Source organism: Equus przewalskii, chromosome 15 (assembly GCF_037783145.1).
Source record: "Equus przewalskii isolate Varuska chromosome 15, EquPr2, whole genome shotgun sequence".
Taxonomy (NCBI): Eukaryota; Metazoa; Chordata; class Mammalia; order Perissodactyla; family Equidae; genus Equus; species Equus przewalskii.
The window spans coordinates 68,279,761-68,304,678 of record NC_091845.1 but is presented as its reverse complement, the minus strand read 5'-3'; the positions used below and the strand labels follow the sequence as shown (position 1 = coordinate 68,304,678).

Below are 24,918 nucleotides of genomic sequence, written 5' to 3'. Positions count from 1 at the left end.
AAAATTTGTACCTACATGTGGTGATAGATATTAACTAGACTTATCACTTAGGTGATCATTTCACAATATATACACGCATCAAATCATTGTCTTGTACACATGAAACTAATATAACGTTATATGTTAATTCTATCTCAATAAGAATATATATATAGTGCTTTGAAATTGAGCACAAATAAAAACTAGTTTAATATATTGCATTTGTTATGTATTACATTTTCTGAGAAGTTCATAGAGCCAGCTATTATACTTCATCAAGAAAATATTTTTGTATCTTGGAACACACTCCTCTTCTTTGCTAAGGCAGAGAAAATGGAAGTAAGAACAGAGGACTTACACCAGGACTGACTTCTCTGAGTAGTCATATAATTTGGCAGAGGAATGGAGTTTTGGATTAAAACGACATTGCTGGCAAGCTCAGTTAGTGAGTAGGCCAAACTTTGACCACTCTTCCTCCAACTGGCTGCTTTTTTGTTCTGTTTGCCCGGCTCTCTCTCCTGATTGGTAATTTCCCCTGCAGCCAGCACCTTTCTTCCTCAGCTTCAGGGGCTTTCCCAAATCCTTTGCCAGCTCTGTTCTCAGAGGCGCCCCAAGTCAGTTTGCCCAAGAGAGTGAGCCCCAGTGAAACCATCCTGCCCAGTCCCCACAATCAGCCATTTTCATCACAAGATAGGCCACTGGAACAGTGGGTCTCCTTGTCCAGAAGGGCTCTTACTGTCTTTCTTCTGGAGCCTGGTGTCCCAGGGGGACCTGGTGAGCCTCTTCTACCCTGTCAAAGAACAGACAGATGTATGACAAGAATCACACAGTGTTGACACATTTCCTCTTCAACATCAGCTTGCTGTGCTCCATGGAAGGGGGATGGGAACATGCCAACTAGAGAGTTATCCTCCCTTTGGGATGCAGCATTACTTCCGCTGGTCAGAAATCACACCTCTATGTGGGTAATGAAGAACTATGGGACAAAATGCTAATGACATGGCTTCATCTATTCACCACTATCTAACTTGTGTTTAGGGCACAAGTTAGCGTACTTAAATCAAACTATCCCCACTGTGTTGCCACAGAGTGGATCACTGAAGCATGCCATGTGTCAGCTATGGCTACTACTGGTTTGATTTCCACCTTGGGACATGTTCTGTTTGGCTAACTTGTGTAGATTAACACCCTAATGTGAATAAAATCTCACAATACTCACAAGTCTTCCCAAGATAGAAAAGGAGGGAATAATTATGAGTCTATAATGGGACACACATTTACCACTTAATAAAAGCGAAAGGTAACATCTACTGAAGGTGTACGATGCGGCAGGGTCAGTCATTAAATTCCCATCATGACCTTCTACAGTAGGCTATTCGTCCTATTTTGCAGATGAGAAAAATGAAGGTTTATCCAAAGTGGCCTGAGGCCGCAGAGCTGGTAAGCGGCAGAGCATGAAACAGGACCTTAGGCTTGTCCCCAAAGTAAAGTTCTTCCCCCCATAGCAGACCTCTCCCCATGGTGGAGTCAACCAAGGGAACTTCCTCATCAAGAAGATACAGAGACACACATTTTCCAGATCAAGATTTTTAAAAATTCTGAAAAAGAAGTTAAGATGATCAAATTGTGACTTGTGAGATTTCATGAGATTAATCCCAAGAGACTTGCCTTGAGAGTGGGGGCTGTACGGATCTGTCAAAGCTTGTTCTTTTTATCGTGTACTATGAATAATACAGCATCTTTTTAGGGTATGTGTCTCCCGGCTCCCGGGAAGGCCAACAAGTCTTCTGCTAGTTCTCTCTATCGGCTGACCCTACATTTTAAGTTAGACTTTAGATGTCCACATTCACAGCTGAAGACCTCAAGGGTATGGCTTGGTGAAGAGTCACCCCAAATTCAGAAGAAGAAGAGAATGTTTCTCGAATCCCAGCGTAGCAGATAAGGAGGAGTAAAAGATCTTTTTGCTCCTAAGAAATAGCTTTTCTGTATCAAGCATATATACTCTGATTCCAAATTCTTTATATGCATTTTATATTCTGTCACCAAGAACTTGAGCCTCACAGTTGTGACATCATTACAAGTTTACTTTCAAACGCCCACATAATTACTTGTCTTCCACGTTCTCCTTTCAAGCCCTTGGGTCCTTCTACACTATTGTCAACTCCAGGAAACCCCTAAAAAATAGAAGAAAAAGAGAAAAATTAATAGGTTTTGAACAATTTCTCCCTAAAAATGTAACTTGTGTATAACACATTTAGTCACTCCCAAAAAAGTTGACAAGAGAAGCCCAGCCCATTTGAAAGGAGAAGTAGGTTAAAATTATAAATGGCTTATAAGTGTTTTCTTTTCCTCCTGTGCTTTCCATGATCAGATGAGAGTGGAGACCTGAGGTGAGTGTGTGTGGGGGGAAGTGAGAGCTCACCTCAGAAGGCATAGCTGAGGGACGCCAGGGTGGCATGACTTGTGTTTGTGACAGCTCTTATCCTGGGTCTGGAGGTACCCCTTCTTGCTACTGCCATCCTTTCTCTTAACTTGTACTCTTCCTTTTTGGGGCCTTGGCAAGTTTATACTTGAGGGTTGGTAGATTTTAATAACCCCTATCTTTGGGAGAAGGCAAATGTTTGTAATGGGTTCCACCACAAGAAGACAAGTACACCAAGCAGTGCTGAGAACCGTGCGTGCCACTCACTGCTTCTTTCTCCTCCTGGATGCCCGGCTGCCTTCTATCCCTAAATGCTCACCCCTAATTTTCATGTTTACTGAAAATCCTGGAATCTTGAGTTTTTCCCAATTTTCATACAAACGTTCCAGCAGGAACTCATTGAAAACAGGCACACCTGTGGGATACATATTATCCTTAGCAGGCCAAACTGAAAGCTTTCTGTCTTGGTTAGTTAGGACCACAAACAGAGCAGTGTCACCATGTTGCTGGAACGATCAATTGAGCCAGTCAATTCAGTCAATGCTCCAATAAATTGAGAGGGGACAACAATTATCCAGTCCTTCTGAGTGCCAGCTGCCGGGCTGTTTGGCTGATAGCAGCCCAGATTACCTTCATGAATCAATAAGTAATTTGAGATCACCAACAGGGATGTGTCATTGTTCCAGATACTTAGTCAGCTTTTAAAACAAGTAGTTTCCACACTTACAGAGCTTAGAGGCTAACAGAGTGAAAAAGATGGGCTTAGAATTGACTTTACAACTGGTATTACTAAAACTTACACAAAAAATTATTTCTTTCCCTAGCATACCAAAGCCAAGGATTATTTTCTCCATTTTCTCTTTTACTCTCAAATTCAAATATTTGTCTAAGTTCTCCAACCAGGGTATACCTAAATTACAGTATTAGAGAATTGTGTTTTGGTGAGAAAGGAAAAGGAATGTAATGTAAAGTCCAAAATTTTATTCCACTCAATGTATAAACTTCTTATTGTAGTCCAACTCTGAACTATTCAATTGAAGACGTGACATTAAAAAATCACATACTAGCATATTCTACAGAATAGAACATCCCAGTTTGCACATGGAGTGGTTTAGTCAGTCTGAATTTGATCTCATCCTGTCTTTCAATTTCTATGCAACCGGACAAAAGAGTATCATCTAACACAAATTTATGATTAAACATGAGCTCCTAATAATGATGAGCCTTACTAAACTCTCTTGCTCAGACAAATGATCTAGCTCAGTTTTTCCCCAACACTGCATGAGATTTAAAAAATATAGTTAGGTCAAAATGGGAAGTTCTAAAGAGTCAAACTAGCTTTCATGTGATCAGAAATTCTGTCTGAATAAGCATAAATTTTCAGGAATTTGTGCCATTTGCATGCATTCCTATGAAAAGTCTGATCATATGTGTGTTCTACGTATTGTATCAATCTTGCTCTCCCAAATTTTTCCTGAAATAGTGAACCACAAAAACCACTTGTAAAAAGTACAGAGAGGGGCTGGCCCAGTGGTGGAGCAGTTAAATTCGCACGCTCCATTTTGGTGGCCTAGGGTTCACCGGTTCCGATCCCTGGCACAGACCTGTGCATCTCTTATAGAGGCATCCCACATATAAAGTAGGGGAAGATGGGCACGGATGTTAGCTCAGGGCCAATCTTCCTCAAAAAAAAAGCACAGAGAGTTGTCTTTGATTTGAGATGTATATTCCCAAGTGGCTGGGAAGTACTGCTATGCATTGAAAAACCATCTAAACTTAGTACAGTGACAAACAGCACGTCACAGAGAAGATCTGGTGGGTTGAATTTTCAGCTGTCTTGAAGTCATAGAACAAATCTTTTAAAATAAAAATCCTTTTACATTATTCAGATTCTTTTAAAGGCATTACATAATCATACAATTTCGCTGAAAATTAGGGAGGAATTCTGATTGAAGTGAATGGCAATTTTATAGCAATATCCCAAGTGGATTTTTGGTCATCATATACAGATGACTGAAATGTCTTTGATTTGACCCACTATTTCTTAGTTATCCTTATTTGTGGATAGTTTTTTGTTTCTAATTAGATCCTTTGAAGTTGTTTGAAAACTCTCAGGTCATCAGACTATTAATCAGAAGATGTCACTTAGTAAACAATGTTTACTTCAAGTGCAAATTCTTCTGCTTTTTAAATAGAATTACCTTCAGTGCATACCTAACATTTACATTTGTCAATATACATTGCACCAAATTCTTTCTCTGATCAACCCGTTGCGTACTGGAGGGGGAGTTATTAAAGACGAAGTCCTGTGACAGTCCCCGTTGCCCCACCTCCTTAGCCCTTGGTATTATCAGTTTTTATGAGTTTTAGCCATTCTTATGGGTGTGTGCTACAGTGCTCTGGTATTCTGGTGGGGGTGTAAATTAGTACAAACTTTAAAAAAACTTTTTGGCTGTAAATACTTGAGCTGAAGGTAGAAGTTACAAGTTATTATCCAGACATCCTAAAATATAGATCCAATAGAAATGTGTACAGAAGTTCACAGAAGACATGTACAAGAATGTTCAGAGCAGTATTATTTATAACAGCAAAAACCAGGGACAACCCAAATATCAACAGGAGAATGGATAAATAAATGACGTTATGTTCACACAATGGAATACTACACGGCAATGAGATTGAATGAACTATTGTTATCCATGACAATGGGTGAATCTCAATAAGCATAAACTTGAGCAAAAGAAGCCAGAAACAGAGGAGTGTGTCCTATATGATTCCACTTATTTAAAGTTCAAGAACAGGTAAAACTAATTTATGGTCCTAGGATAGTGATTACCTTGGGGACGGTTGGGAGTGACTGGAGTGGACATGAGGGGGTTCCTGGGATGCCCTATTACTGGCCAATGTTCTATTCCTTTACCAGGTGCTGAGTGCACAGGTGTATTTACATTCATCAATCTGTGCATTTGTAATTTGTGTACTTTTCTGATACATGTTACAGTTCAACAGTAAGTTCTGGAGATCGAATGCACAGACTGCATAGTGATTACAGACAACGGTACTGCATCGAATACTTCAAAGTTGCTAAGAGACTAGATCTTAAATGTTCTCATCACAAAAAAGAAATGATAATTATGTGATGTGATAGAGGAGTTAGCTAACGGGATGGTGGTAATCACATTGCAACACATAAATGTATCAAATCAACACCTTGTACACCTTCAACTTACACAATGTTATATGTCAATTATATCTCAATTTAAAAAGTTTTAATAAGCATTTTAAAACAAACCTAAATCATAATTCATCAAAGTTTTGGAAACCGACTGACATGTGAGCATGGTGATGGAAGTCCTGTAGTCCTGCTGTTCCATCAGATTTGGCACATGCCCTACATAGGTGTGGGTCATATCTACTCAACTGGATTGTGTCCCTGTGAGAGCAGGCGCCTTTGTGTCATAAGTTTTGCCTAACATAATCTTAGTTGACTCGGATTCAAGGAGATGCAGCTAATGTTCTCAATTGAGAAAGACGCTTGGAGCATACAAAAAAAGAGATGGCTTTGTTACTTCCATTCTGTCCATATGTTGAGGTACTCAGAGGAAGATAGTAAAGTGGACTGGATTCCTTCAGAGCTCTGAAGCACAAGGACAATTCTGAATATGTGTTCTCAAAAAATACATGCTGGCCCAGTGGCGTAGTGGTTAAGTTTGTGCACTCCACGTCAGCAGCCTGGTTTGTGGGTTCGGATCCCAGATCCCGGGCATGGACCCACACACTGCTCATCAAGCCACGCTATGGTGGCATCCCACATTCAAAGTGGCGGAAGATTGGCAAAGATGTTAGCTCAGGGCCAATTGTCCTCAAGCAAAAAGAGGAAGATTGGCAACAGATGTTAGCTCAGGGCCAATCTTACTCCCCAGAAAAAGAAAAGAAAAAGCACAAATGATGTGCAAGGCTTCTCACTGCCCATACTCACCCTGAATATGAATAGGATCTAGCACAAGGGACCTGCTTTTAAAATTCGACAACAATTGTGCCTGTGATGATTTAAACTCAGGATCGCTACCATGGTACCTTTAAGTGGGGGTCTCTCTCCCTATCAGAAGTGCTGATGGGAACCAAGCCCTGATGGAGTTCACTGCCCGCACAGCCCTGGTACTTACAGGGTCTCCCCGCCAGCCCTTTGCTCCACGGTCACCAGAAATCCCCCTCCTTCCTGGGCTTCCCTATAGTTAATATAAATCAGAAGAAGGACAAGACAAGAATTTTTAATAACATTAATAAAAACGAGTTTATCTTCTCCCTGATTTGAATAATTAAATATTTTTCTACTAAAGTTATTTTTAAACTAGAAAAAGGAACAACCAAAGAATGGTTTCAGGTATCACATGAATAATTTAAGAGCAACCTCAATTATTTGTCACAGTGGTGAACTCTGTGTTCCAGACACATTTGTCGTCTTCTTTAGTTTTTACAACTACTTTGTGAACCAGGTATTGTTTATTATCTTTCTTTTAATGAGGCAGCTGAGATTCAGAGACATTATTCATTCCCTCCAAGGTGACTGCCTCCGCTAGAAAGTGGGTTTCTAGCTCAACTGTTCTGACTCAACTGTTCACATTCTAAAGACCAATAAAGTAGATGATGGAAGTCTGGTTGCTGTTGGTATCTGTTCTAGGCGGGAATGAGTGGCACACACCTTTAATGTGCTGCCCTGCACCGTTCTTGTGAATACCTTGCTGCTGCTCTTCGTGTGGTAGCTGCGTTTCATTAATGGCCCCAATTCTTCACTCCTCTCTGTATCTACACCCTTTGCCATGGAACTCTGCAGTGCCTTCCAACTGTAGTGGGCGAGATTCCCTACTGCTGAGTTTGGTCATGACTTGATATGGCCAACGGAAAGAGATGGAAGTGTTGCTGTAAGAGTTCCAAGCTGAGGCCTTGAGAGACTGTATGTGTTTCTACTTGCTCCCTTGTACTTCTGCCATAGCCACGAAAAGGTCACAGCCAACGTGGCTAGGCAGTTCTCTGGTCTCAGGAGGAGGATAAGAGACATGTGGAACAAAGCCCCAGGCAACAACAGACACATGAGCTGAGGTCAGCCATGCTCATCTTAGATCAATTGCACCTCTCAAACACAGTAGAGGTTTATCATTAAATGTGATTGTTTGTCACAAAGCAATTTTGTGGCACTAGCTGACTGACACACAGAGGGTAGCTGTTCTACTTTGTTAGTCACACCTTTAATTCCCAGTGCAGTTTTCATGTCGTCTCTTTATTGAATCCCTACCTGAGAGCCTTCATCACCTTTTTCTCCTTTTCCTCCAGCAAGACCATTGTCACCCTAAGAAACAGAAGAATAAACTCAAATTCCCATTTTCCTAATGAGCAATAGCTCATAAGGGTCTTTATGGTACAAAGAGAAGGTTCTACCTGTTCTCCATTTAATCCATCAATTCCACTTTCCCCAATGTCTCCCTGAAAAGACAGATGTGATCAGAATAGAGTGCATTACATTTATGTGGAAAGAAGTCAGATACCAAACAAAAAGTCTAATTTTGTGTTCCATATGCAGCCTCCTTGTTAGGCTGGCCCTGGGTAAAACAAGGATTGCTGAGTAATAGGAACTGTCAACAGATAGTATATGTTGCCTGCAATAAAAGATAGAAATAAACAAAATGAAATGGTTGACAATAAAAAAAGAAGGTCAACAGAAACTTCATTTGGACGATCTACTGGTCAATAATCTCAAAAATAAAAATATTTCCAGATAATGATGGGCAGATAAATGGATATGTTTTGTACCATACCTCCTGTCCATTTAGTCCCCTGTTTCCCTGGAAATAAAAACGATAGGAGTGGTTAGTGTGGGAACGTGGAATAGATGTTAGGAAGACTTTACAATGTCTTACGCGACCTTACCTTAGGACCTTTGGCGCCATAACATCCCTTCGTACCCTGTTCTCCCACTGGCCCAGTGGCTCCTCTTTCTCCCTGGGAAAGAGTACATACCCAGATCAGCTTTTTCTATCATAATCTGGAATCTGTTTTGGAAATTTGACAAGTTTTATATTGGAAAAAATATGTGTGACCGCTTGTGGTTTACAGTCCAGAATGCGTGCTATAAAACTAAGAACAGAAGTAAATCAGAGCTACTCTGATGACAGCCCTTTGCTTTGGATCCCACTGGGATACTGCCCTGGGTGGGGTAGCATCTAAATAAAATAGACAGACCAACAACTGGCAGCTAAAATGCATTCTCAAGATTTTAGGAGATATTCCAGGAACAGAAAACTAAGAATTGATAAGACATCAGAGAAGGATGCTCCAGGTATGATCTAAGCAGGAGGCATGATTTCTAGACCAAAATGCATCTTCCCTCTCTCTTTCTTTCTTAAACCAAATACTGCCCCTGCAGTCCTTGTCTTGGTAACCTCACCAGTATGTGCAGTCTTGTGAACTGGAAACAAAGATGTCATCCTTAGCTTCTCTCTCCCCAAGTGGTTCCAAGTTATGTCACTGAACCTCCTTAACATATCCATTCATATTGCCCCAAACTAAGATTAGGACTTCTTTGTCTTGCACCTACCATTGCCAGACTTCTACCTGTAACTTCTGCCTTATCACCATCCATAATATTGCCTGACCATGCTTTCTAAACCCATACCCCCATCAGTTTTACTCCTGTGCTAACACTATTCAATGACTGCCCATCGACTGGAAGACACCATCCAAATCTTCTGCAGGGTATTTAAGGCTTCTAATAATCTGGGTCTTGCTTGCCATCTAACCTCCTCTCACTGTGTCCTGGGTTCCAGCCATGTTGACCATGTACCTTTCTGTAAATACACAATTCTATGACTCAGTTACATACCCTCAAACACACTATTCTCTCTGTAATAGAATGTTTTTCTCTACAAACTTTGCCTGGAGAAATTTCTGTTTGTCCTTCAGATGTCTGGCCAAGCATTATCCCTTGTTGGTGGCCTTCCTTTCCCAAGCCCCAACTGCCACCAAGGCTGTTACCTGAGGCTGTTAGGTATTTTTTTTGCCACACTCTGTCACACTGCACTTCATTTTACCTCTAGTATAATCCTTGTATATAACAACTGGAATCGCTGTTGTCTGATTTGCCTTTGAGATAGGAACCATGTTTTTTCTTTTCTTTCTTTCTTTCTTTTTATTTCTAGGGCCTAGCACTGTTCCTGGCACATAGTAAGAAGCCTTAATATACATTTGTTAAATGAATAAATGAATGGATGAGTGCATTTATGAGTAAGGTCTTTGATAAATAATGTGTAAATGGTAAGATGCTTAATATACAATTATTACGTGAACGGATGCATAGAAGGAAGGCAGGAGTGATAGAAGGTTGGACAGACAGGTGGATGGATGCAAGAAAGAGTGAGGTCCTTGATAACCAATGTAGTGAGTTGTTTTACCTGTGCAAAATGGACCAGCAAGGGGGAAATGGCAGTGATTTGACTCCCCTGGTGAAGAAGATAACTTCCGCATTGAGTTCATTGTGCAATGTTGGTGGATAGTCAAAGAGGAGACAGTAGGTCAATAAACCACTAATGACTACCAGAAGCAAAGTCCAGTGAGGATTAGGAAAGACCCCAGATTTTGCACACAAATCCTTAGAATCTGACTTTTCTTGCTTCCTTCTGAATTGACACAAAAGATTTCATATTGTTGGTGTGTTCTTAAGAATAAACGGAACTGAAAAAAACCCTTGACTTACAGCAATGCCCTCCTCTCCCAGGTAGCCTTCACTGCCTTTTAAACCGAGGGATCCCTGGAAATAAGGAAAGCAGGAACACATTAGTACGCCACACACCGAAAACCAGAGGTAATCAAGCAAAATTCTTCAACTTTACAGTTTTACTTTATGTAGAACAGTAAGAGTTTGGAAAAAATAGTCCTCCCTCCACAACCTAGGCTGCATTTATTCACATAAAAATAAATAGAATTTGGAGCCAGGCATCCAGAGAACTCAAGGGTGTGTGCATGTGTGAGTCATAATATTGTCCATAAGTCTCTCTGGGGTTATATATAGAGCTAGGGTTTTTTTTTTTTTCCAGACAAATGTTCAAATGAACTCAGCTACATTTGTCCCGACAAACTAGAATTATCCTTTTTTCATTAAAAAAATCTTTTTTGGGATTTAGGCTGAACATGGAAAAAGAGACCACACAAATTTCTTTCTATTCTTTCTGAGCCCTGTTAAAAAAAAAAAACTACCATTCTCTTTATATGAAGTTGAAGCATTCAGGAAATAATTAGTCCAAAAACTTTTCTTCAGAGACACAGCAATGGTGATTTGGAAGTTACAGTGCTATCTACAAATTATTCAAAAGTCAGATACACATGTAAACAAGCAATACTGAAATCATTATTAAACATATCCACAGTCTGTTTATACATTATCTGAACACTTCCTAAAGCCCCAAATCATATTTTTACATAAGGGTACATAAATTTCTTTTGGTTAGGAAATATATGAATCTATTTTTGGTTACCATTTTTATAATTGGTCTGTTTTTACGTGTACATCTGCGGCAGCATTTTGGTCTGGCTAAAGCTGAATGAAACATCTTAACATCTTTTGCTATGATAAGGTGATCTGATGTAGCTTAATTTTCAGCAGACTACACAAAGTTTTTCCTACTTGATTTAAACGACTCTGCAGTCATTAAAAACGGGAATTGAAATGACTTATTAGTACTCAGGAGGTTTTCATTATACAACATGAGAGAGCAGTTGATTTTTCTGCATCATTGTCATCACTGCTAGAACCCTGGATAACCAAGGATCTTAGCAGTTACTTCTCCTGAGACTTGTATAAAAAGTTTTTTAAAAAGACTCCAACTTAGAAGGCCAAGGAAAAGCCATGACTATCTAATTTGACATATAAAAATCATAATAAATGGTTCCTCAGAGGCTCTGCCTAGAAGTTAAAATCACTCCTTATTTCTACCTAAACCCATGCCTGAAAGACCTCTACAGTCAAATAAAGTGAGCCATAGATCTTAACTAAAATCACCTTTTTCCCTGGTGGTCCAGGATCTCCCATTGCGCCATCTCCTCCAATGCACTTGCAGAATAAACAGCAGCACGTCCTTTCAGCAACATTGACCTTGCAGGGGAGGGTAGGAAATATGTTGCATTTGGTGGCATTGCTTCCCAAATCACACACACAAGCTCAATGGTGTGATTCAGATGTCTACCACAGTTTCAGAAGCCTGACTGCTCTAGAGAGAATGCATGAGACATTCTTTAGCTTCCATCTTTCCTTCTGTGAAATGCATTCTCTACATATGAGGAATTCGGAATTAACTCAAAGACGTTTTTGTGTTCTCAAAACGGTATCAGTTTAGCCATCAAACTCATTGCATACTAATTTATTAATGTGATTTCCTGTTCCCACCCTGTCCCCGAATTGACCACGGTGTTTTTGATTACCCTATATAATTCTGCCCCCAACATTTTGTTCAGTAAAATGCACGCATGCTGTTTTCTCCTTTTCCTGTCTTGTGAAATCTTTGTGTGCTAGAGATTTTAGACAGCGCCCAATGTCACACTACTTGGAACCAAGTCTGGTCGTAAACACTTCCAGAAGACTTTGCATGTGACAGGATTTCAAAAACACCAATTACATGTTCAACATTTCAGAAGCAGTTGCTGTAGAGAGTGGCAGCATGGTGAGAATATTCTTCTTTATTCTCTGGCCAAAAAACCATATTACATATTAAAAAATGTGAGTGAAATTCATCCTGGACCTAGTTACTCATCCCCTGAATAATTGACATATGCCACTGTATTTTTACAATTAACCTGCAAAATTCGTTTTTAGGAAAATTTTGTTTGCAGTAAATGCCATGCTTTGCCTTAGTGCGGTAGAATCAATCTTTATGTTGAGAAGTTTCCCATCAAAATTCCAGTGTAATGAAAAACGAGTCTCCATTTAGCAATTTCCCCTCTTTAGTTGTTTCTTATTATATAATGTTTCTTTTCTGACATTAGAAAATTCTCCTTTTTTCTGAAAATCTCAGAAAAACCAATAAAACTTGAAATGTGTGAAAACCAAATAGTAAAAACAAATTGAATTCTGTGATTTCATTTTAGATAATATTAATTTTCTTTGGATCACCAAAAACCTACAGCATCAAATCTTTTATTATTAACATTAAAATTGATCTATTTCTAAAATTAGATTTTTCTTATATACTGTTGCATTTACATGATATCTAAAAACTTACAAGCTTGTTCTGAAGACTAACTTCCTCCCTCCACAAATTACCAATACAGATTTCAAACAGTAGTAGATAGAGAAAAATATACTTTGTAAAACAGATACTGTCTTCCCACAGAGAAAGGAATTCCAACAACTTCCATATTCTTTAAGTAATTATTTTTACGTAATTACTACACTGAACAAACTGTGTTCAAACATCTATTTATATAAAAATTCTACAGGTAGAAAATAGCAGGAGCTAGCACTTTATTGGAAAGTGTCCTGATATGCTGATTATAGATTTTTATAAATTATAAGCAAATTACCAATTATTAGCCATTTATTACGGTGAAAGTAGTGCCACATAACATGGTAACACTTCACCACTCTAGTTTGAATTCTGGTATGTTTCTGAAGGAAATATGATTGAGATGCGTGTCATACAGGTGTTAGGTTCTAAAAATACATCATGAGGCGAGAATCTCAGTTGGTCAAGACAACCTTTAAAAATCTTTTGGTTGCTCATAAAGTACGACATATGAGGTCCATTGTCACGTCACTGGTTTTTCTTCCAACACTGGAATGGATTGCTGTTTCTTTAATTGAACTCTAAACGTAATTGGCTCTCATTTACAGGTCATGTTGCAGGGAAAATACATATCTTAAACACTAGAATCATACTCAGTGTGGTGAGCTGTGACACGTAGGATCCGCAAGGGATGTGAAAACTGGCTGGCTGAGGGAGCAGCCAATTTACCCTTAGATCTCAGATTTTCTTTGGCACTTAATGTTCATCGACTGCAATTCAGGCAGGATTATAGGTGCTTTTTAATTTCTCCTTCCTTCTTCTTTTTTTGCCAAGTATATAAATTAAATATGTGTTGACATATCTCTACTATATTACATTTTTTTCAAAACACGCCCCTATTTATGCTGTTCACTAAATTCAGAAAAGGCTTTCTTTGCTCGCAAACAGATTAGATCAAATTCATAAGCATAGGTATTACACCTATATACAAAACAAATAGAACATTTAAACTCAACAGCCTTTTCTCAATAACTTACCAGATGCTTTGACAGTCGGCTCCCAAGATCCCTCATTCCAATACTGAGCTGGGTCCTGTACTCAAATCCTTTCCCAAATTCAATGTAGAGAAGATCAGCCAGGTCACCCGAGTCAGGGGCTCCATCCAGAGCAACAGTTACAAGGGCATTCAGGCCTACCCAACACAGTTTAAAATTCTCCAGGTGAGATGGGTTTGATTATTTTAATATTTTTGCATCTGTATTTAAATTGTCATTCTAAGAAAACAGTTGCAAGAGAAACACTCATTTTATTGTCCACTTCCCCCAACCGAACAACGCAAAACTAACAACTGACAAGACTATAATCAGAGAACAAAAAGAATTACCTTTTTCAAAACTAATTAAATTGGAGACTGGGGAAATTATAATAGAACTTCCAGTTCCCTGATGATCTGAAGTGAGACAGTGAGTTTAAGAAGGTCCACAGAGCATGCTAGAGTACACAGGAATTCATAGATTAAGAAAGCAAGTTTTGCCACTCAAAGGGGGATCCTTGGAGCAGCAACACTGGCATCACCTGGAAGTTTATCAGAAATACAGAATCTCAGTTCCCATCCCAGACCTATGGAATAAGAATCTGTATTTTAATAAAACCCCCAGGTGATCTGCACACACATTAAAGTTTGAGAAGCACAGCTCTAAATGACCTCACAAAGAATTGACAATCCAGGGGTCGGCCCTGTGGCCTACTGGTTAAGTTTGGCATGCTCCACTTCGGTGACCCAGGTTCGGTTCCTGGGTGGAGACCTACGCAACTCATCTGCAGCCATGTTGTGGCAGCGACCCACAAACAAAATAGAGGAAGACTGGCACAGATGTTAGCTCAGGGTGAATCTTCCTCAAGCACAAAGAAGATGATTGGCAATAGATGCTAGCTCATGGCGAATTTTGCTCAGGAGAAAAAAAGAATTGACAGCCCAGTTGGACTTATAGGTGGCAAAAGACAGAAAGAGAGCTCTTGTCAGGCAATTGGAAACAAATGACACAGATTCATCCAGAGCTGTGGCTCATAGGCTTTGGGATTTTTATAGATCACAATATTTCAAAGAAAACTTTTAGTGACTAATAGAGGGTTGACTTATTTTGCAAAGCAAGAACATTAAACGATGGTAGGAATAAATCTGGCAATCGTTATGGTAGAGGTAACCATAGCAACAACTGTGCTCTCATTTATTAATAGGTACTATGTGCCTGGAAGTTGGTTAAGTGTTTTGCTTGCGTTATCTTATTCATAAGATACAAATACAACCGTATAGGAATGTGCAATTGTAGCTCTATTTTACAGACAAGCAAACTGAGGCTTGGAGAGGTTAAATGACTGGCTCAAGTGACATTTTTAGGTTTTCATCAAGACAGCCCGATTCCAAAGCCTACACTCAAAGGACATTTTAATAACAAAACTCTACTAAGGACATGGAATAAATCTGGCTTTATGAAACCTGACTGCACTGGCATGTTTTCTCATTTTATTACGGATGAGTGAAGAATTCTTTGGATGGGACTTGGAAACCAACGACCTAGAACAGATAAAGAAATGTTCAAGGACTTGGCTGAATGAAGAATGCCTTCTTATACAAGTTTATATATGATTTTGAATGAATGATTTTGAATGAGAGGAAGAGGACAATGAAGAGAATAAAGTTCCAGGGACATAGGGGAGGCTTGGGTTCTAGGAGAGGAGAACAGAATGGTTGGCTGAAGTGGAATAAAGGAAGAAACAGCAAAGAATCGGGTGACCAGCTCACCCTTGTTTGCCTGGACTTTCTTGGTTTTAGTGCTGACAGCCTCTGGCTTGTCTCAGGGAAACCAGGACAGTTAGTCAGTCTTCTAAGAATTAGAAGGAGGGGGAGGAAATGGATGGTGGAGTGGGCTGGGATAGGCAATGAGGAATGTGGAGCCCATCAACTGGAGTTTAATGATCAAGAGAAGGCAAGCTAATGGGTTGTTAGTATAGGCTTATTTCTAAGGGAAAAAAATCTCACATCTGATTTTTCTTAAAAGTTCCAGGAAGTGTAAAAATGTAAGAGTTATGAGAACCATGGGATTGTTGATTTGAAAGAAATATGCATACAACTATTATTTATTTATATTTATATTTATATTTATATTTATATTTATAACTGCTTTATATTTATATTTATAACTGCTTTTCTCAGGATGGGGGCCTCCAGTCCTGTTCCTTTCAGAATTATCCAATAAATGAGTCATATGATCTTAAACACAGTGTCTTAAATTCCTAAAAATTAAGGAAGAAAAGATTTCAAAAATTGGGAGAATAAAGAATCACTGGGTAGACTCTAGAATATTAGATTTAAAAAAATTAAGAAACCAATCCAAACCCCAATGCACAGGGATTAATTATAAGGCAACGTCGACCACTGTGGATCCGTTTCTCCCGGTCTCTTGTTGTTCTGTGGTGATTGCACAGTTTACATATATAGACATCTGGCCTCAAGTTGGGGAGGCTCTCCTAGGTGAACAGATCACACGGCCCAGCAACACCTGAAATCGTATATGTTTAAATATGGGAATCCAGAGCTAGAGGTTCTCCTTGTCCATATTGAGAGCCATTTGATACTTTGCAAAGAACATTATGGTCATCATTCCTTTATCTCTTTCATTCAAAGATTTTGAATTTCTGAGGATATTCGAAATCAAGCTTCTGAAATTGAAACTCATTTACTAGTTTTCCTTTGGTAGGTGGAAGAAAGAGGACTGGTCTTAGAAATCTGGGTGTTCCAAGAGAAACTTCCTGGAGAAAACTCTAATGTTGTCTGCAAGAGATACATCTTTGCCCTACAAAAGCAAAGTTGAAATCAAAAAACTCCTACCCACCCAAACTAAACAGTCTAGGGTCTTGTTCTCAGTCTGCACTAATCTCTACACTATGGATCATTAAAAAAGGCCAAGACTTCATAGAATAAAGAGAAAGCAGCTTTAGTAAATAAAAGGCAAAATAAAAATCCTTGCTTTCCAGCTGTAAATCCAGTGAACTTTGTAATTTGTTTAAGATTGAGGAGAGAGAACCAAACAGAAAAGCCAAAATCCAGTCAGCCTCTGATAGGTAACCTAGGAGGCAGATATTTATGGCAGGTTCCCTAGAAGCAGAGTCTTCGAGAGCGATGTGGATGAGCACAATTTATTGAGGAAGCACTCTCAGAAGAAAGGGAGTGAGGGAAGCAGCACAGGGCGGGGGCAGGAGCTGAGCAAGACGGTGTTTCAGTTGGAGGTTAGCTTCAGCCTGACCCCATGGGGAACTCTGGAGCATAAATTAAACCACAGAACTGGTGCCACTTTGAGGCAAAGATTCAACTATTTGTACTCTACCTGCTGCCCAGGGGTGGGGTAGGGAGTAACCTTCCAGGTGAGGCAGATTCCATTGGCCAAGGGAAATTCCTCAGAGAGACGGGAACCTGTGAGTTATTAGCAGTCAACACTCACAGCACCTGGAGCATGGGGGAAGCTGACTGGAAAAGGGGGTCCGGGTGGGGCACCAATAACATTCACTTACAGGGAAGTATTTCTATTCTTAGTCAAACCAGAACATGTGGTTGCATTTTTCTTCCACTGATTCATATTTTAGTAAGAACTGACAATAAGTCAGACAGGGCGTTAGTTCCTGAAGCCAAAAGCCTGGTGCCAGAGCTTTAAAAACTCATCAACACCATGGTTGGTCCATCTGTGGTCTGAAGGAAGGAACTGATTAGAGAGTCCCAAAACATGAGTAAACTTGTCCAACAAGTTTGCTTGCAACTCTGGAAATTCTGAGTGTTAGAAGAGAATAATCCAACTCTCCTATTTCTTGGTCAAGGAGAAATAACACAGTTTGCTCCTGCTGACACTGAAGAAGTAGTAAGATTAGATAACGCAGGCTGGGGAGACAGGCACATTCTCCGGGAAAGCTTAGAAAGAAGAAATACAGTAATATGATAGAAAGAATAGGACATTGTATTCAGTACTGTTTCATACACACAGGGCGTGAGAAAAAAAGTAGATGCCAAAATGTTCTGAGAGCTCATTTGCTCTGTCAAGTGCATACAAAGTGGAGAGGTTGGCGAATTCAGGGTTATTTGAGTGCCTGGAAACTTAAAGAGCCAGAATTGAATTCTGAGATTATAAAATTAATAAACACTCTTTTCCTACTCATCCCCCATGCTCAGTACCTTCTTTTCTAAGTTCATCAGATTTTTGTTCGAGTTTTTCAATATCATCATCCAATCCATCTGAAAACAAGAGAACCACCTAGGAAAGTGTTCAAAAAAGAAAAATGAGTAAAAAGAAGGTCATTGCAACTATAGACCAACAAATAAAATAAAACCAAGTTACCTTTCCTCGAGCGGCCGATTTATTCTGAAATGCGTCCCATAGAGAACTCAAGAGGTTGGCGTTGAGAAGAGATGGTCCTTTAACCGTTATATCCTTCAAGCTGTTCAGTATGTTTTCACTATAGATCTCAAACTTGGGGGAATATTTTTCCATAGCATTGGTCACTTGAAAAGCCACACTAACCTGAGTCTCTGTGCCCACCTCACAGCTTACCCCATTGAGGGAGCTGATGGCACGTAAGATGTGTTGAAGGTAAGTTTCCATCCAAGACTGACCTTCAAGAAAAGTCTGCCCACTCTTCTGAGTTGCGATGTCAAATCCCACTACAACGTCCACAAAACAATCTAGGATTCAAGGGAAAAGCATATTTTATTAGATTAACAAATACCTTTATTTGACTTGGATTCTAAGTCTGAATCAAGGGACTTGAAATTCTTATTTCTATTTCAGTTATAAGTTGGGAAATAAGGAAGAGCATGAGCAAATAATGGAAGATGCTAAGAACCACTCTTTTATAACCAATAAAATTATAAGCGTATAGTATTATTCTATTTTTAGTTGGTATAAAGTTTAGATGATTTTATAACAATTAAAGTTCTGACAGATTTTATTGTGGCCATGGGAAAAGCCATGTAGAATCATTTAAACATCCCTAAAATATATTGTGGAAATGTTAATAGTCTAAAATAGGAAATTCATATCATACTACTTAATCAGTTTCAGTCATTCAACAAACATTAAATTATAATAATTATAAGGGAAATATAAAAACATTTGAATGGAGAAAGTCATTTAGAAAAAAATAAATCACAAAAGCCTTATCTAAAGGAAGGGTTTTGATGATTTATCTTTGTAGAAAGAATCTCTAATTCCTCTTTTCTCTTCTAACATCCATTCAGAAAAGAAAAAGTGAGAAGAAAAATAAAAAATAAAAAATTCAGGAGATCCTTTGAGATCTTACTTAATTTAAGTCCTACAAGTGAAGAAACTGGGCACCAAATTACCCATATTCAACCTTGTCAAAGATGGCGCTGCCTTCAGAGCTCAGCCCCGCAGAAGCCAAAGCCACTGCCATTTGGGGGTTCAAGAAATACTGAGAGTTATTTGCATTTAAAGCGCTTCATTCTTATCCTTATTAACTCCAGGGACATTTAAGCATTGGAGAGACTAGAAGGGGCTTGATATTTTAAGCTAAGCCTCCTAAATGGCAGATAATTAGAGAAGGACAAAGTCATGTGACATATACACTGTTCTTTCAAGAAATTTTAGGTTGGCTAAAAACTTCGACCTTTTCTAGTAAATTCAATACATATTGCTTGCTTGGTAAAATAAGGGGGAGGAAAGTTTATTTTTAATTTACTTTGTTTAGATAAGCAGTTTTTCACATATTTGTTGTGTGGCCGCTTACACTACCTCAAGAGACACTGATCAGTTGGACATTGCAAGTCTTTGAGAGCAAAATGTCAGTTTTGATTCTCAAAATAAGGGCCAATATCTTGATTCATTTTTAATGAGAAAAGAGTTGGGTAAGAGAAAAAAAGAGACTTATTTGATAATCAGTTTTCACCAGGAGATTCAAGGTAAATCAAGGTTATCAAAAAATCTGAAAAGGTGGGTCTTATTTTACCATATTTACTTTATTGGAAAATCTCTTCTCTGATATTAAGAAAATGTAATGAAGAGACAGAAATTAGTCAGAAGGAAGCATCAGAATATGTCCTTTCCAAAATTCTTCTTGAACCTACATCCTTTCATTTCTATCTTGAGATGGAAAGTTTCATTCTTGGATGAATATTCTTTTAATCCCTAAACAGAAAACCATTCAGTAACCAAAATACGTTACTGCCTTTAAGGAAAACAATCTCTTGTGAAAAAACAACCACTGGCAGAAATGCTAAAATGACACTGAGTGATCCTGGAAACTGTGTCCTATAAAAATCGAGTATTTTACCTTTTTGTCTAGACTACTGAAAGCAAAAACTCTAGGAAATAAGTTTCCTGTGTTTATTTAACTACTGCAAATTGACAAATGATTCCCTAATAATCTGATCAAAGGAATGGAATTTGGGGAACAAGTCCGGAGTTCACAGCCACGTGTCTAGGTACAATTAGAAAGACGAGGCCATATTAACCAAGCGGCTCTCACGTGATGGCCTTGCTAACCCTACAGAGACAGCTGCCCTGCAATCAGGAGCCCTTCAAAGTTAACGAGAAGCAGGGCTAGCTTTGGAATTGAGCTGGGGAGAAAGCTACAATCAGATTTCCAAAGAGAAATGATGAATGATTAAACAAGAAAATATGAATAACTTGGATTTCCAAAGAGAAATAATGAACAATAGAGGGTGAGAAAAAGAAGTCAAACTAGTGTTCTGAGCCTCTGCCCAGTCCTCGCAAACAGCAGTCGGGAAGCCTGGAGGGGGAGGCATAGAGTTTGGTGTTAGTCACGCAGCAGTCCTGACACTGTGGCTGCTAAATAACTTCTGGCAAACCTCTTAACCTCTCTGGGCATTAATTTCTTGTCTATAAAAATAAGGAGATTGTACATTTCAAGATAAAAATACAAAAGAACAGAGTGGATTGGACTAGACAGAGTCTCATGGTTCCCTGCCAGGCCCAAAAGATGATTTTAATTATCTGACTTACAAAGAAAGTCCTTAACTGGAGTTGATGATGGCAGATCCTTAGTATCAACAAATACTGTCAAGAAGGCAAGAAGGTAGGGTATATTAATAGGATTGGAAGACAGATTTCTTGAGAAAATACTTCAAAGAGGAATGTCAGGCTGTCGGCAGTTATTAGCTGGGATAGAACAGAAAATTGTTTGGGGCCTTTGAAAGAAGGGGTATCTTAGATGAAAAAAGAGAAAGAATGATCTAGAAAATATAGTTAGATACCATAAGAAACCTAGTTTATATACCTCCTGGATTTACTTGGATCCTCCCGCCCCCTCCCCGCCCCCCTCCCCCAGGACCTAGACATTTGTCCAGTGGACAGCTTCAGCTGCCACCGTTGTCTGGTCTCCCAACGCTGTGGTGGGGTGGACCAGGCTTTGACATAGCCTCTATCATGCTCACTGCAGTGGGGTCACAATGACTCTTGTGCCCACATCCAACCCAACTGAACTCATGGGAGTTCCAGCTCCTTCCACTACTTCCAGCCTCAGATACATTGCACTATGGGTCCTGTATCTGGTTTCCCCTAAAGGGCTGAATAACACGATGCAATAGGGTGGGAGAGTTAACTCTCCACGTGGCCAACTCTGACCAATGAGAGGCAGTAGTTGAGAAGGAATCAGAAGATTAATCCCCTTGTGTATTTCCCCGATGGACTGGTCTATACAGTGGTTCTATATGGCTTCCTTGGTAAGGTTCTGCCTGACCAACGTACTGGTTATGTCTTCTCAAGGAGCTGTAGCTAGCTCGGTAACATACCGTCTCATATTTACTTTCCCTTCTTTCCTGTATGGCTTCCCTTCCACCCACCCTTGCTTCCCTGGGATTGTACTCCCCCTAAAGTATTAGCACATAAACTTTGTTTTGAGCTCTATTTTCTAGAGAACCTGGTTGAGACAGGAACATACAGAGATCCTTGTCAAGAAAAGCTTAAAATGACCATCCATTTTTTCCCCTTATATTTCTCACATTCCTTAAATCAAATCCTGAGGGTCTCTCTTACTTCGTCCTAACCAGACTGTGCTTTTGCCTCTTCTCCTTTTTGATTCATCTATCCGTGATGATGCATAAGATGAGAGGTGCTCTTCATTCTTTTGCTCTCTAATCATAGCTCCATGCCAAAAAAGGCAGGACTTCCCTATCCTGAAAACTGCCTGAAGTCTCCTCTGGGTGCTCGGAGTAGCCAGGCTCAAAGAAAAACCAGGAAAACAAGCATAAATGAGGTAAGAAAGACTTTGCAGTTTAGTTACTTAGAGGAATTTGGTGTATGTGGACACATTAAAGTTGAACATAGCTCTGAAACGTTGTTAAAATATTTAAGTTCCTAAGCCAAAGAACTTGGTAAATTGTCCTCCTGTGAACTGATCCCATCACTGCATACATTTGCATCTATAAGATGCCTCAAGGTGCCCTCTGCAACACTCTATGATGGGAACTAATACTCATTGAACGTTTACTGCACACTGTCCATTCATTAGCTCACATGTCTTCAGGAAACAGAATAAGGAGAAACTCTTCTAATATTCATTTTGCAGAAGAGACACTGTGTCTTAGAGCAACTGGCCTGAGGTCTCACCCTTATTACTGTGGATCTCACATTGGAGATTCAGACCCAAGCTTGTCTGGAGTCCATACGCTGAACTACCTTATTTGACCACTTCCTGGGTAGCCAGTGTGATAGGTTACTAGTTCTGCCACCAGCTTGTGACGTGGGCAGTGCTAGCTTAGCAGCAAGTGGTTTCCACAGGGAGCAGCAGCCGCGGGAACAATGTCAAGATACAAACCCATGATTTCTTACTAAGTCCCAGCTATTAATTCATGAAGCACAACACTTAGACACTAGCTCTTTATAACATCAGCATCAGATAACCTAGACATGCTAAATAGGCATCCTAAAATAGGCAGCATGATTTAACCAATAAATGGGTTGGAGTCAGACAGACTTTGGTTTCAAGATTCTGTCACTTCCTGTATCCTCTGGGCCAGGTTATCAATATTCTTTTGAGCCCCAGTTTCCTCATTTATAAATGGGAATAAAAATACAAACCACACAGGATTTGGGAAGAATTTAATGAGATAACACATTTAAAATGCTTAGAGTACCAGGCTCGACCCTTCATAGATGCTCAAGAAGTATTCTTAGTCACTTCCTTCGTATCTCCACACAGCTGACCTTCCTTTCACACATGTTGAGTCATAATGTAGAATCAGAGAAACTCAGAGATGACGCAACTTTACAAATGGGAAAACGAAGAAAGGATAGTGACTTCTCCAAAGTGATGTATATTTTAATAAGAAACAAAGCTTGATGTTCAGGCTCTAAGTCTGGTTTTCTTTGAACCCCACCAAGCTATTGTCTGATTTCTTTGACTTGGGGGTTCAGAGTTTAAGAAGAACTTGCATCCTCTAATATATCTGCACAGGCCTTTGAAGGTTTATCAGTGTTCATTCCAGCCTCATCTGTCCTCAGCCCATGGCTTGGCTACAAAGGCCTCACATTCTTGCTTGCTGCAGTAACGACTTCGAGTTTACCTCACTACAGCGTACTTTCCTGATTTACTTATTTATTTTTACATTCATGGCTCTTTCCTTTAAAGATAACTCACTCCCTACTTGGAGTGCATACTCCTGGTTTTCACTTTCCACGTGGTTTTCTTTCGCTCTCTCAAGCAGAGACTAGATGGTTCCAAAATAATTTTTCCCTAATAATTGGAAATGGGTATTTCATGTGACATAGGAAATTAATGTGGAAGCTTTGGCTGAGCTCACCGGACACATTCCAAAACATGAGGAGATCCTGAAGCGGGATTTATAAAGACAGTAGTCCCCAATCAATTATAGGATTCTTAAACTTCAGCCTGCACATCGGGTCTTATAACAGGTTTGAGCCCAGAGTTTAGAAGAGCATTTTGGAGAGAATGGTTTATGTGCTGTGAGCTCTCCCACCATGTGCACACATACACACACATACAAGGAGAGGTGGCAATTTCCTCTTTAAGCCAGGCAAGAAGAGCTTTAAAGAGATGACTTGGAGATGACCCAAGCCTAGGAATTCTAAGGAATAAGACACAGGATGGCAAGCTGTACTCTCTGCAAAGGAGAGGTGGCCACACTGGGGGGCCATAACTTCCACTGTTTATTGGGGCAATTGACATGTTATTGTTTCCCATGGGGCTGATATGGCCACTCATAAGAAAGAGCTGTTGTGGGTTCTTCTGATCTCCTGTCCAAGAAGGTTACCTGGAAGGGCAAAGAGACGGCAGAATAAAGCTGGAGGCAACACCAGATGTCCAGAGGCTGCAGAAGGCATAAGGGGACATCTGGAATTGAGGACATACTTACCTTTCTCAAGGGAACAATGGTTGAGAGATCCCCCAACAAATGTGCTTTGGGCGGGTGGAGACGGTGGGAGGAAGCAGGGGAAGCCTTTGAAGGACCCATGAATGGACCCAGCTTTAGACATGGGCTATCGTCAGAGAAAATCAATTCCTGACAAGCACCATCAAGTAAGAACTTTCCTGTACCTCTTTAGCTCTTTTCCCTTCCCCAGCCGATTCTGGAGAGGCCAGAAATCATCGTTAGCAAGAAGGGGGCAGGGCCTGGGAGGAGAGAGTAGAAGTGAGAAGTGGGAAACAATGAGTAAAACGCCAACCACGTGTGGCCTCTTCTCTGTGGCAGGTGAGCAGCCTGTGGCAGGCTGGGAAAGCAGAGTAACACTGAATGAGGTTTGAAGTTTTAATAGTTACATTGGATGGACACATTAATCACCAAAAAAAAGTTCACTTATTTCCTGAAGGTGGCTAAGGGCAAGGGGATAGCCGGCCCCCATGAATAAATTTAATGGTTCAGTGGAAGACGAAAATGAAGTGACTTTATAATTACATGCCAGGTGTCATGCTTATTCAAAGGAAAGTTTAAATACCCATTTTCTCATTTAATCCTCACAATGATCTTTTGAACTAGGTGCTGCTATCATTCACATTTTACAGAAGAGGAAATTAAACTTAGAAAAGTTAAGCAACTTGTCCAAGAAAAAATGGCCACCGAGCGAGGCTTTGTAGCCAGGTTGCCTGGCTCCAGAGCTGCCTCTTAGTAACCAAGCAGCTTGCCTCTCCCTGGTGGAAATACAGGGTTAACGATTACTGTGGATAGTTATACAGAACCACAGCCAAGCTGTCAGGCACCTTTATAAA

At 39.8% G+C, this 24,918-nt stretch overlaps 1 protein-coding gene across 1 annotated transcript in view; it reads right to left on the bottom strand.

Annotated features, from left to right (window-relative positions):
- COL6A6 (collagen type VI alpha 6 chain) overlaps positions 1–24,918 on the bottom strand; it is a 142,476-nt gene that overhangs the window by 65,271 nt on the left and 52,287 nt on the right. The window contains exons 9-20 of the mRNA XM_070577739.1: positions 18,054–18,397; positions 17,891–17,969; positions 13,707–13,861; positions 11,451–11,543; positions 10,149–10,202; positions 8,327–8,398; positions 8,215–8,241; positions 7,838–7,882; positions 7,695–7,748; positions 6,568–6,630; positions 2,088–2,153; positions 716–769 (exon numbers count right to left, since the gene is read on the bottom strand). Of these exons, the coding sequence (XP_070433840.1) occupies positions 716–769; positions 2,088–2,153; positions 6,568–6,630; positions 7,695–7,748; positions 7,838–7,882; positions 8,215–8,241; positions 8,327–8,398; positions 10,149–10,202; positions 11,451–11,543; positions 13,707–13,861; positions 17,891–17,969; positions 18,054–18,397 (1,106 nt within the window). The remainder of the gene's footprint in view (positions 1–715; positions 770–2,087; positions 2,154–6,567; positions 6,631–7,694; positions 7,749–7,837; positions 7,883–8,214; positions 8,242–8,326; positions 8,399–10,148; positions 10,203–11,450; positions 11,544–13,706; positions 13,862–17,890; positions 17,970–18,053; positions 18,398–24,918) is intronic.